Source organism: Coptis chinensis, chromosome 7 (assembly GCF_015680905.1).
Source record: "Coptis chinensis isolate HL-2020 chromosome 7, ASM1568090v1, whole genome shotgun sequence".
Classification (NCBI taxonomy): Eukaryota; Viridiplantae; Streptophyta; class Magnoliopsida; order Ranunculales; family Ranunculaceae; genus Coptis; species Coptis chinensis.
In genome coordinates, this window is record NC_141462.1 from 83087878 (window position 1) to 83101577 (window position 13700).

Sequence of the window (13700 nt, forward strand, 5' to 3'; positions counted from 1 at the left end):
GTTCCTACCATTAAATTATACATAATTCATGGGGTACAATGTCCATGCAAAATAAAGTTTAGAGGTGGTGGACAACGAAAGAATACAAGGAATAGTTATGGCATCTTCCACGTCAGATTGGTCAAAAGTCAAAATAAATATATTGCTGACTTTTGAAACACACACTCACTCACTCAATGAAGAGATAATGGAAAATTTTCCCGTCACCACCACTTCACTATTTTCTCCTCGTCCTTTTTTCCACTTCCAAACATTTGCCTTCTCCTCAAAACACTCTAGAAAACCGGACCCTTCTCTCAACACCAACATTCGCCGCCCCAAAACCCTCAAACCCGCCCCACAAGACCCGAACCATGAGCCCCCTTCAAACCCACTTAGAAACCTCTTAAACCCTAAAAAAATCGAGAAAAACTCGCATAATCTCGATAACAAGCTCTGGCTTTCCAGCAAAATATCACCACCTGTACAAGAAACGATATCGAAAGATGAACCTATGGTATTGGAGAATGTGGGAAATGAGAGTGACCCAAAAGTAGAAAGCCCACTTCCAGTTATTGAGTTTAGACAGGAGGGTAAAATTTTTGTAGGGAATTTACCATTATGGATAAAGAAAAATGAAGTGGCTGAATTTTTTCGGCAATTCGGGCCGGTGAAAAATGTGATATTAATAAAAGGGTATGAGAATCCTGAGAGGAATTTAGGATATGGGTTTGTTATATATGGTGGGCCCACTGCTGTTAATTCTGCTAATAAGGCTGTGGAATTTGATGGTGTGGAGTTTCATGGGAGAGTTTTGACTGTGAAATTAGACGATGGGAAGAAATCCAAGGCTAAGTATGAGGAAAGGAAGAAGTATTTCGAGGGGGGTGATGAGGTGGAGTATCGGTCGGATTGGCATGAGAAGAGGGAGAATGCTAGGAGGGATTTTAAGAAGGTTATTGATACTGAGCCTGAGAATTGGCAGGCTGTTGTTCGAGCTTTTGAAAGAGTTACAAAGGTATGGTATTTTGAAATGTAATGCCGTTGTGTAACTCGTGTTAATTGTTTTGATTTTGTTAGGAGCTGCCTTCTTAGAAGGTCTCGAAACTATTATAGGACTATAGGCACGACACATTATAGACCAGAAGCTACAATGCTCCTGAGCAATGTGGCAACTATCACAGCTCACAAGGGGGCTGGGTATTTTGAACTTATGGTTGAACTCAGTGTTCTATGAAACGGCCGCCTAGGTGGTCCCTAGGCCTAAATCGGTTTGAAAAACGGTGGACCAATTAGTTGGGTCTAGGCGGACTGATTAGCTGGGCTCAGCGGACTAATCGGCCTCTAGGACTAATTCCACAATATTTTCAAATACATTTTCTGACTCCTTAGGTGTGCAAAGTTACTAAATCTATAGAAAGCAAACAAGTTTGCATCAATTAATTTTACGTAAGCAACGGCACAGCCCAATCGTTTCTTGGATGTGACCAATGTTTTCTATTATAGTGTAGCAGACAAATATGGTTGAGACACTGACTTTGGACATTTGAAATAAACCTGTTGTAAGTTGTAACTACGGACACTTTTTCTTTTTTCAACTCATGTTAACATTAGGGCACAAATTCCATCATCCTTGTTTTTTTGCTCGGTAAAAAGTTATATTTCATTAATAAAGGAAAAGTAGGCTGAGAAGGCCTACATTACAAGAGAAAAATCGAAAAATAAATACTTACAAGAGATGAAACAAAACATAAGAAGAAGAAAAAAACAAAAAATCAATTTAGGGCATTCCTTATGTGCTCTTTTGCCCACTACCCACCACATAAATGATAAATCCCTCGCAATTAGTGAATGTGTTATTCTATGCTGTCAAAGGCAGCACCAAGGTCCAAGGTGGTCCAAAGCGCCAAATAGACGGCCCAAGACGACCAATCTGCCCCTGTGCCAATGCGGCAATCAAGGCTGTTATTTTTAGTGAAATTTTACAGTCATTGCCAAAGCCGTTTATAATGAGGTGCCAGGGCAGCCCAAGGCATTAGTTTAGAATCATAACAACTTGCGCCCCACCTCGCCTCTAACAACATAGCTGTTATTAAATTTTACCATTTGGAGATCTATTCATATTCTTGATTGTCTCCCATTTGTCTCTCATATCTGCTCCATCTTTTGGTCCTCAAATTACATAACAACTATAGGGGCCGTCATCATTGATAAACTAAACATAAGACATATTACGATTTTGGATGGTTATGTAATGCCATGCTAATAGTTTTCAAGTGTTTATAATGGCTGATGATTTGTGTTACATGGGTACGCCAATATTTCCTCTGTGTCCCGTGTCGTGTCGACACTGACACCGACACGATACAAATTCATGATCTGAGTAGAAGAAAAAAAAAAAACTTTTTCGGAGAGGTAGAGAGGAGAAATAGAGAGGAGAGGTAGAAATATTGATTGGAGAGTCTCCCTTGCGCAAAGTTATTCTCTTGCTTTGGTCTTCATTCTTCTCTCTCTACCTTGTTTTTTCATGGCGGCTAGATCTAGGGTTATGCAAGACAAAAGGAAGAAGATGTAGTTAAGTTGCTGATGTAAGCAACTTAAATTGGGTGGAAATGGGCGGGCCAGTCTTGAAACAAATAATATGGACTAGGCTTTTTTAGAATGGGTGTTCAAACTTCAAACTAGTAATTAATAATTGGTTCAAACTTTCAGTGCCCAATGAGCCTTGACCTGTGGATACAACCAAATTTCTGACCACAATTTCAAACATTATCATTTATAATCCAAATGCCTTGCCCTGTGTTTTTCAAGATTCAATGTTTTAGAATTAAAATAATTTCTTTATTAAACAAAATAAAATAAATAAATTATAATATTAGCCGTGTCTCCGTGTCTTGATTTTCAAACCTCACCGTGTCCAAATCGCCATACCCGTGTCCAAACCCGACACTCGTACCCGTACCCATGCAACACAGCTGATGATTATTAGTTTCGAAGAGTGAACATGCATTTTGGATTCAATGAGATTGATTTGGCTCATGTACACCATTTGAATATTTGGAGGCTGGTAACCCTGACTATATAGTTTATGTGAATCACATTTGGACTTTGAAACCAGGCTATCTATTTAATATTTTAAGAATTTATAGGGAGGTGCACCATTTTGTGGCAGAGACCACTATAGCATTGTATTAAGATCACTCTCTGCATCAACGTTTCATGAGTATGTGTATATTGTTTCCACAGGCCTGAACAATAATGGCTAGTTCACATTCAGAGTTCTGTGGTTCCTTGGCTAGAGATTTTTTCTCACTGTAGCTTACATCCCATTTGAAGCCAAATCTTTTTTCTGTGCACATTGACAGCCTTCTAGAAAAGAGTTTGGCTTGATGGTAAAATATTATGCAAAGCGAGGAGACATGCATCGAGCGCGCCAAACCTTTGAGAACATGAGAGCAAGGGGAATAGAACCGACATCACATGTCTATACGAGGTAAAGTTTTGCTCCAGGTCATCTTTAATGGTATTTTATTATTATGTATTCTCTTTTCTGATAAACCAACATCTTATTAACGATGGAGTTGGGAGAGGGAGAGATGCTCAGCAATTAGAAAAAGTAGAAGAGAAGTACAAGTGCAACTCGAAGTTGCTAATCAACATTTCCCTAATAAAAATTAAGGCTCTCCAAAGAGTAGTAGCCCACTCTCGTAACTAGTCAAGAAGTCTACGAGCAAAGAAAAGGTGTACTGTGAATAATTAGTATAATCTTGTACTGCTCCTTTATCTTTATAGATGTTGTCATTCCTTGACCGCCAAGTATACCAACCTAGCAATTGGCTCCATGGCTCCATGTTATTCCACCATAATGCCTTACCATATGCTCTTGAATCATTGAAGTAGAATATCGGTATAAAGATTCGAAAGGAACATAGCTAGTATGGAGGAGATCAGTATATCTAATAAAACCCTCGTATTTCAGTGGTCCAAGGTCTTTAAGGAGATTAGAAATTGTCGTTTTGAGTATTTTGTGTTTAGATGGGACCAATTGCTAGGTTTGTAAAAGATGTAATAGGTTTTTAGCTAAGTCACAGTAACACAGATACGCTTGTCGCTACGGAGTGTCCGATACGGTAACCTATACGAAATAGGACATGGGGACACGGCTAAAAAAAAGTGAAAACTATTACTATTCTTTAGTTATGCAACTAATTTTTGAGCTCAAGACTTTACAAAACACCTTACAATTGCAAGTGAATAACTATGAAAGTGGGATATCATGGAGTTGTAATTGTATTAATAAATTATTTTATTAGTTTTTAGGGTATAGAAGAATAGTTTGAATCATATGAACAACATGTCCATGCGTCTGACATGGATTTTTTTACGAATATGAAGTGCCCATGTTAATTAGGGGGCGCGGTATTTACACCCCACTTAATGGGATCGGCACCCCTTTGGCAAAAGGGTAGAAGAATAATGGTTATTCCAAGTATGTCCTAGCTTAAGCACCCCGTGTAAAAAGAGTTACGACAACCAAGTGCCGCGAGAACCAAATTCTCACAATACCTCTTTGCCGCGAGAACCACATTCTCACAATAACTCCTTGCCACGAGAACCACACTTTCACGGTAACTCAGTGCCGCGAGAAATTATGTGATTTTTGTTATTGTTTTGCCTACCCACGGTAGCCATATCCCGCGAGAGCTGAAACCTTGCGGCCAACCCCTACTGCGAGACACTTTAAGAGGGGGTGTTTGTGTATTTAAATTTTTGGGGTGTATTGGCAGAACTGTTGGTTATTTTTGGGGGGGGTACCAGTGAATTTTTAAAAGGGGTGCCAATCCCATTAAGTGGTGTGTAAATACCGCTGCCCTTAATTAGATTTTTAGCCGTTTGGTTGTAATGTTTACTATTGTAAATTTGTAATGTAGGATTTCTCAGCCTACCTGTCCATTGTCCAAACATCGAACAAGAAAAACATCCTCCCATTTTTTCTCTCGTCCTACATGGCAAGTATGACCCTACATAGGCTGCACCCTTACTTGCTATTAACCTGTCCAACCCATTAAGAGAACATGTTGAATCATAAAGTAATTTATTTTTACTTTGCCAAAACAAAAAATAAAACTGTTTTGGAACTTGGGATATATTTTCGATTAATTTTTGGGTCCAATATCTTCTAGTTTCATCACAAATTTTTATTGAGCATTGCACAGTTCTAATAATCTCCTTTTTATCCTTTTTTTTTTTTGTTAAAATCTCTCATTCTATATGTGCTTTCCGGAGTATCCAAGTTTAAAATTCTTTGTTCTTTATTTTTCTTTTTACTTGCAGTATGTTGATAGGAGTTCATTTCATGCAGCCTTATTCATGCCTATGCAGTTGCTAGAGACATGGTGGAAGCGTTATCTTGTGTGAGAAAGATGAAGCAAGAGGGCATTGAAATGAGTTTGGTGACATATAGTATAATTGTGGTGGGATTCGCCAAAATTGGTGATGCTGAGTAAGTGATACGTAGAGTTTCAGTTTTTGCTTCACTTTTCTAACTTATGTGGTTATATAGATTCTCTCCCTGCTATATATCTATTATTCCCCATAGACAGTGTCTTCGTTCGCTAGGATTGTGGAAGCGAATTTTTTTGATAACCTAGAGTCCTATATGTGTGGATGTTTACTCTACTTCTGATGATCACACACACACACACACACACACACACCTTTTTCTTTGATGAATTTCTTTTTTTAAAAGGTTTAGGTTTGGCACCGTTTGATAAAATTAATGAATTTGTGTTTTAGATCTATATCCTGTCTAATACTCTTTCATATTGCTTTGGAAGAGCTGCAGATAGATGGTTCAAGGAGGCAAAAAAGAGGTTGGCGTCCTTGAATGACACAATATACGCGAACATAATCTATGCTCATAGGTGACTGAGTTCCTGACTTCATTTAGCTTTCTATGTACTTGTTTCTTTTTTGGGTAGTTTTCCAATTTATGTAGGTGAGCGACACTCGTGGCTAGGATTATGATTAATCCCTGGATTTGGAAATTCTAAATGCCATGTTGGGAACCGTGCCAATGTTACTTAGCATAATTTACATTGCTTTTGGGGCAGGGTATTGCCTCCAGTTAAGATTTTACTAATTTTTTGGAAAACAAAATGCAGTCAAACCCGCAACATGGACCGAGCGGAGGACTTAGTGAGAGAGATGGAAGAAGAAGGGATTGATGCTCCCATTGACATATATCACACAATGATGGATGGTTATACAAACATTGGCGATGAGGAAAAGGCTCTAGTTGTGTTTGACAGGCTTAAGGTACTCTTCAGAAAGTAGTTTTTGATAAAGCTCATAATCTGTGAATTTTTATGCTAATTGGGATGATTAGCCGATTAGGTATTGCAATTTGGCTCCTCTAGCATCTTGCTGCAGGGTGAATTACTTTTTCTTTGCCTGAAGTGTTTATATTTGTAAATGATAGTCATAGGTCATGTTTAAGTAGCCATGAATTGCTCCTGGAAAAGTGCTTCTGGGTCTAAGAGTTGATAGTGTAAAGTTATTATTTTTGATTGATATATTGCATTCTTGTTATGTTTGTGTTTTCCTATGAATCTTTCAAATGGGGTAAACAGATACAATGATCAACAGTCTTTTCAGTTGGAAGTTAATATCTGAAAGTTAATTACGTTTTAAGTTTGTCTTTTTAGCATTTCTCATAGCTTGTGGTGTAACGGTCCCGTTCTTATGTGTGTTCTGTTGTAGATATTTGAATTAGAATGATTGGACATTCAATAGTCTTGGATGGAAATGATTTTGTGTCCAGAAACTGCTCAATATGTAGGAAGTAGTACAATGTCGAGTAGTAAATGTTATAAGAGGGTAACATTTCACTATTGTCATGGTAAGAAAAAGATTCTTGTCCATAATATCGAATTATTAAAACTGTAAATTAAGGGCATTATGAGAATAATTGCGCCCTTACAAATCACTAATTGATTAAAACATTAACTTGTCTAGCCTTTTAAAAAAAAAAAAAAAAAAAAAAAAAATCCTAATAGTCTATTGCCAGTATTCTTGGGAGGTGTGGTGTCTCAGTTTGGGTGGTTTCTTGGGTGTTCAAGGAGCTGTTCACTATCCTTCATTCAAAGAGTTCAATCTTCTGAGGTGAGCAATTTGTGGACTATCATACCCTCTGCCACTGTGTGGGGCCTCTGGCTGGAGAGAAACAATAGACATCTTGATGACGGAGTCTTAAATTGGTGGAGGAGGTGATTCATCTTGATTAAAGGACTGATATTCCTTTGGGATGAGGGAGGGATACTCCTTTAGGGAGCTTTGTTTTTCTATGATATTTTTCTCAAGGGCACGAGCTAGCGTGTTTACTTGTGGCTTTTTTTGTAAGTTTTTGAAACTTTTCTCACACTTGTACCATAGGATATCTCATCCTATACTGTGTATTCGTTTTGATTGTATATTATATACCTGTACTTTTTACTGATAAAAAAGAATTAAGAGTTGTGTTTAACATGACATATTGCTAAACAGCAATGTAGTAAATTTATTGTCTAGAGTCCATCGCCGCTGCTTGCTATTATAAATTACACGATGGTGTTCTCGAGAGAATGCTTTTCATTCCTTGATATATTTTCCGAATCAATTATTTTTTGTTGACAAAGTCCCATGCATTATTAGTCAGGAAAGTATGCTGTCAAAGAATAGTGAGCTTGATTTGCTAGTTGGTTTGGGTGGTTCCTTGGGCGTTGAAGGAGCTAATTTGCTAGTTATTTCAAAGTAGTATTACTAAATTTCTAATTTATCTGTTTAATTTTGTGGTTTGTTTTTCTGCTCATTTATATGGTTATCTGCAGGAATGCGGTTTTGTACCTTCAGTGGTCAGCTATGGCTGTCTTATTAATCTTTATACAAAGGTAATGTTCGTTTTGTATCTTGAGGTTTATGTTCTACAGTGTTTTTACAATTTCATTGTATTGTTACTGCAATGGTGCATCTTGCTTTCCTTAGTTACAAACTTACAATATCGATAACATGCCTAGGTTTTCTGGGCTATGTAATTATTCAGGTTCCTAGATAACACGCATGCCAGTCAAGCACCTTACGGACTTGGAAAACATTCATCTGTGGTAGTCTAACACTAATCTGTGTGCCATATTTTTTGGGGAATTGCGATTTTCTTTGCATTGCAATATGGCAAGCCATGGAGATCACCATGATAACGCAGCTCAGATCGTTCTCATTGTTTCAACTTAAACATTGGCCATAGATTATGAAGTCATTTTGTCATTGGAACAAATGTAAATAGAACGCGGTGAAGGACGAAGGAACAATGATAGAAGGTACATAACATGTGGCTATAAGTGACTGGTACACATGATATAAATGCCGTAAGTCATAACATTTGTTCCGGAAGTTGGATTTCTACAAAATTATGTTTTTGAACAGCTTTTAACGAGACTTTTCAAAGCAAAATAAAATAAAAAAAAGCTGGGAATAGGTAAGCGGAATTGCGTAGAAAACATGGCCTCCTTTAGACAAGTTGTCTTGAAGGCATGGCCTCCTCTGGGCGTGGTGCCTTGAGGGCATGGCCTTCATGGGTGCTCCTAGGCATTAGCACTGGACGCAAAGGATTACCACTAGTATAGATAAACTGTAGTGTTTGTTCTGGTAGTTTCCTATGCATATGGTGTTCCACATGACATATTACCCATAAAACAACTTTTTGCATGTTGAGCTTTCAGGACACTGCTTAGCAGTCAATATGTGTATACATCCTTCATGAAACTGTCGACGTGCATGGACATGTCAGCATGTCTCTTGCATGTCCCGACGTCCCGTGCCAATTTTATTATTTCCATGTACCACCAAGGCATCAACTGCCAAGTATGACTCATACTTCATCTTGTAGTGTTCTCAAAAACTGATCGTATTCTTTCTTCTCTTGTTTTTTAAGTAGATCTACAGTCTATGAAATTTGAGTAATTTCATTAACGTCTCGAATGTTTATTCTTGCAGATGGGAAAGGTCTCCAAAGCCCTAGAGGTTAGCAAAACAATGCAATTAAGTGGGATTAAACACAACTTAAAGACCTACTCAATGTTGATCAATGGGTTTCTAAAACTGAATGATTGGGCCAATGCATTTACTGTTTTTGAGGATGTGCTGAAAGAAGGCATGAAGCCTGATGCTGTGCTCTATAATAATGTAGTTACAGCATTTTGCGGGATGGGTAACATGGATCGAGCTATTTGTACAGTTGAAGAAATGCATAGACAGAGAATTAGGCCTACCTCACGGACATTTATGCCCATCATACATGGATTTGCAAAAGCTGGAGAAATGAAGAGAGCCCTTGAGATTTTTGATATGATGAGGCGGAACGGCTGCATTCCAACTGTGCACACTTTTAATGCACTAATTCTTGGCCTTGTTGAAAAGCGCCAGGTACACATTTTTTATGAGGAAAGTGATTAATGGCCTTTCTAATCAATATAGAAGATTGCCCTGAAGTCTAAGTGTCTATAGTCAGTAGCGTATTTTGTTACAAAGAATTCATGAGAAAGCCAAATTAAAGGAATATACATGGCTATTCAGCAAAGGCTATGTTGTATGGACAATTTGTATTTTGGAATAATTAAGGCAAGCGTTTGCATGTTCCAGTAAATCCACACGTACATCAAATTTTGTTGGAAGGGTGGGTTGAAAGGACCAAAAAACTTCCCTTCTTCATCTCTGTTTCTTCTACCCTTTATCTCTTTTTCATATTCCCTTTTTGGTCTTGCTTATATTTCAACTTTTCTTTTCTGCCACTTTTCTTCCCCCAATCCTTCATTTCCTTCCGATTTTCCTCTCCTTTTCCTGTAACATTATTAGCAGAGACAAAAAGCAGCTGCAGCTTCTTCTCGCCACCTTCTCTGCTTCGCCCACTAATGTACTAAGAACATTGGTAGAGAGCATGTTGAGGATGGTCCTCAGAAAGATGATATCTTATAGCATGTATATAATTTATCAAAGGAGAGTTATTAGGAAGTCTCTATAATCATTTTCTTTGTTGTTGTCTGCCTGAGCGGAGCGAATTTTTTTGAAGTCTACGAGTCAACTATTCATCCTTTTTTCCTATCCAATCTATGGCCTTTTTCTATTGCTTGTAACCAAGTTTAGAATGGATTTGAGCCATCTTCTTGTTGCTAGAATTCCATTTTGGTTAAACCAGGAATATATTCGTTATAAAATTATTAGAAGTGGGTCACCCCATACAGTGGTCAAAATTAATCTGTTCCTCGTGTTCTTTGCAGATGGAGAAAGCTGTTGAAATATTAAATGAGATGTCGCTCGCTGGCATAACTCCTAATGAGCATACATATACGAGTATTATGCATGGTTATGCTTCTCTTGGAGACACTGGAAGAGCATTTCAGTATTTCAGTAGAATAAAAAATGAAGGACTGGAGCTTGATGTGTTTTCGTATGAGGCGCTACTGAAAGCGTGCTGCAAGTCGGGCAGGATGCAGAGTGCTTTAGCTGTCACAAGAGAAATGTCTTCTAGGAACATGCCCCGAAATACATTTGTCTACAATATATTGATTGATGGGTATGATCTATATAACATTATGGACTTTTATACGTTTGTGAAGGTTGGCATGAATATTGTATTCCTGTATCTATCACTCCAATCTTGAATGGTGTTACTGATTTCCACTGTTCTTATCCTCTTGTTTCCTTACACGTATCATGTTGGTTTCCTTGTTTACTTTTTCCGTCTTCTGCAACTTGTCTGCCTAAAGACTGACCATTTATCATGTAGATGGGCTCGAAGAGGGGATGTGTGGGAGGCTGCTGACCTGATGCAACAAATGAAGCAAGATGGGGTTCTTCCTGATATCCACACTTATACGTCTTTTATAAATGCGTGTTGCAAAGCTGGGGATATGCTGGTATGTTTCATTTGTTTCTTCTGATTAGATTTATAATTTATTGACTAGAAATTTATGTCATGCATGCTTTGACTAAAAAAATTCTTTTGCTCAGAGAGCAACAAAGACGATTCAGGAAATGGAATTTGTCGGCGTGAAGCCTAACATAAAAACTTATACCACGTTGATACATGGGTGGGCCCGTGCCTCACTCCCGGAGAAGGCGTTACATTGCTTTGAAGAGATGAAGTCGTATGGGTTGAAGCCGGACAAAGCTGTATATCACTGCCTGATGACATCATTACTATCAAGGGCTAACTTCAGTGAAGAATATATTTATTCAGGAATCCTATCTATATGTAGAGAGATGATAGACTTTGGTTTGATTGTTGATATGGGAACTGCAGTTCACTGGTCAAAGTGCCTGCGCAAGATTGAGAGGACAGGGGGTGAGCTTACAGAAGCGCTGCAGAAGACATTTCCTCCTACTTGGAATTCGTACAAAATTCTCGAGGCAAACTCCAAACAGGTGGATAAAGAGGATGACATTGATACTGACTTTGATGATGATGTTTACAATGAGGATGAGAGTGATGAAGATAGTGATGGTTATGAAGACGCAGATCAAATTGATGACCATAGATCATGGTTCTGACCATTTAGTTAGAAATTGAATTGGGCATGTTGGCTGTGGATAGTTTAGAGGTGGTTGTTACAGGAACTATCCATTGTGGCTCAAAATTTGGTGCAAAGCTGAAAGCCATGGTCTCTGATTTTCTTGTGAGTTGGTTTTACTCTAACCCTGTTAATTGTTATTCTTTTTAACCTTTTGTTTTGTTTTCTTTTAGAATTACCATTATTTTTCCTATGACCTTAATATAGGCGATGAACTTTTCTTTTCAATATCAGCTATATCAAACATGAAACTAATACTAATGCTAAAATTTTGATATGATGACGCTGGCTGTCTTACTAAAATCTAAGTCCACAGGGCCCTAAGACATAGTCTAATGTTTAGGTCAGATTTTGTTTATAGTAGTCTCTGATATTAACTGCCTCATTGAAAATGAGCTCACTCTGAAGTTCTTAAAGGCTGGAGGTTGAGAACTAAAATAGCAGGAGTTTAATATAGTTGGTGGGAATGTAAATTAGAAGAAGATAGAAATGGCTATAGCTTGTACCCCTATATGACGTCAAACCGATTGATACACTTCTCTGATTAGGAATGGCACCTAATAGTAAGAACATAAAGTAGATGTAGATGGTATGGATGTGTACAACGACGTACCGATGCACTTGTATATCTAGGATGATTAGTTTATGTAGCATATAACAGACAAAAGGGCGACCAAAATTAGTATGGGATGAAGTTAGTAGAAATGATTTTATGAAGTTAACCATAATTGGTGAGATGCCTTATGCTCTAAAAGATTGGAAAAAGAACTCATACGTCGAGCCCACTCACATATGAGTAAGCATTGACGATGATGAAATATTTCTTGTACTGATGTAACAACATAGAAGGTGCCTAAGTAATTATTTTATGGTCGTTATATGTTGGTGTTTTTTCCTAGTCTTCTGATAGAAACAAACAAACAAACAAAAAAATTGTCTCGCGTTTGTCAGTCCTCTATTTGGTAGTGCATCTCAAAACTCATTTTTTTTTTACTGGTGTTGCATAATGCCTATCGTAATGTCAGATCTAAGGAGATATTTTAAGGAAGAGACTGTAGACTGACTCGTTTTCAATCTGCCGGAGGGAGGTTTAAGAGCGGAAACTAATACCTCTAGGAGGATAGGATTGTGGATGTAGAAAGAGGAAAGTTATTCCCTTTTTGGTATTCTTCCTAAATCATTTCCCCGTCCTATATTTGAGCTTGAACTCGAGGCCACTGACAACAACTTCTGAAGCTCTTGCCAGTATAATGTGAAAACTTTAGAATGTAAATACGCTGTTGCAATCTTGTATTCCTGTCAACGTATGAGGAAGTTGTGTATCTCTCTAGATCCTCTTTGAATGTGGAGGAATAAATAATGGCTCCTGGTACAATCTAGCGATCCAGCCACACATGAATATTGGTCGTGTGAGATTTTGAATATTGGTCGTCTGAGATTTGAGCCACGATAAATCACATTGATATTGTATTGTTATTTGGTTGCACCTTCCTCTTCCTCTTCCCTGTGGTTTCTTCAAAGACGAAAATAGTCAAAATACTGTCAATTTACGCACAACTGAGTACTTGGCAATGGCATAACACAGATTCCTCTGAGGAAATTCTTCTTAGCTTCCCAGTTAAAGTTTTCTGGTACATCGATTTTATTATATTATCATTTAAACAAATATTACATTAGTAAGTATGGGCGCTCATAAATTCAAATTTTATAATTTTTGGTACTTTTATTCTTCCCTTGATAATCATTCATTGACCCGGAACGGTCATACCTTAAAATTCTAATTAGTATCAGTTTATTGAAAGTAGAGCAAGCAAATTAAAAGGTGGAATCATACTGATGAGTGATAACTAAATCTTGGAATTTTTTTTTTCCCCATAATACCATTTCATTTCTATTAAGTTTCAAAATATGAAAGATTACATCTTAAGAACGATGGTGAGGCTCTATACTATTAAAAGTAGATGCCCATTTGGCTAATGCATGAGCCTCTCCATTACCAGTTCTGTTAATCCAACCGTATTTTACAGAAAAAGAGAGATTATTACAAATACTTATAATATTTCCTAATATAGAGTTACTAATCCATTCAACATCATTTGAACTGGTCTTCTGCAGAGA

The 13700-nt window shown here is 37.6% G+C and overlaps 1 protein-coding gene across 4 annotated transcripts; it reads left to right on the top strand.

Moving 5' to 3' along the window:
- Positions 1 to 156: 156 nt before the first annotated feature.
- On the top strand, positions 157 to 13071 carry LOC147489409 (pentatricopeptide (PPR) repeat-containing protein). Of its 4 annotated transcripts, XR_015202911.1 has the most exons (11): positions 157 to 997; positions 3345 to 3472; positions 5342 to 5482; positions 5817 to 5903; positions 6144 to 6297; positions 7848 to 7907; positions 9010 to 9438; positions 10290 to 10585; positions 10799 to 10928; positions 11023 to 11687; positions 12608 to 13071. XR_015202911.1 is itself a non-coding variant. In XM_086574860.1 (10 exons), exons 1-10 carry the CDS (start codon positions 188 to 190, stop codon positions 11560 to 11562), a joined length of 2775 nt encoding a protein of 924 aa, XP_086430986.1. In that variant the 5' UTR covers positions 168 to 187; the 3' UTR covers positions 11563 to 11810. The 4 variants fall into 4 exon arrangements, 3 of the variants coding, with proteins under 3 accessions (XP_086430986.1, XP_086430987.1, XP_086430988.1); XM_086574860.1 differs by lacking the exon at positions 12608 to 13071 and having other exon boundaries at positions 168 to 997; positions 11023 to 11810; XM_086574861.1 differs by lacking the exon at positions 12608 to 13071 and having other exon boundaries at positions 760 to 997; positions 3226 to 3472; positions 11023 to 11810.
- Positions 13072 to 13700: the final 629 nt, after the last annotated feature.

Excerpts from the sequence above, each read along its gene's own strand:
- LOC147489409 (XM_086574860.1), top strand. The coding sequence starts at position 188 with ATGGAAAATTTTCCCGTCACCACCACTTCACTATTTTCTCCTCGTCCT. Across the intron at positions 10,586-10,798 it reads TACAATATATTGATTGATGG|ATGGGCTCGAAGAGGGGATG; the intron begins GTATGATCTATA and ends TTTATCATGTAG. Across the intron at positions 10,929-11,022 it reads GCAAAGCTGGGGATATGCTG|AGAGCAACAAAGACGATTCA; the intron begins GTATGTTTCATT and ends TCTTTTGCTCAG.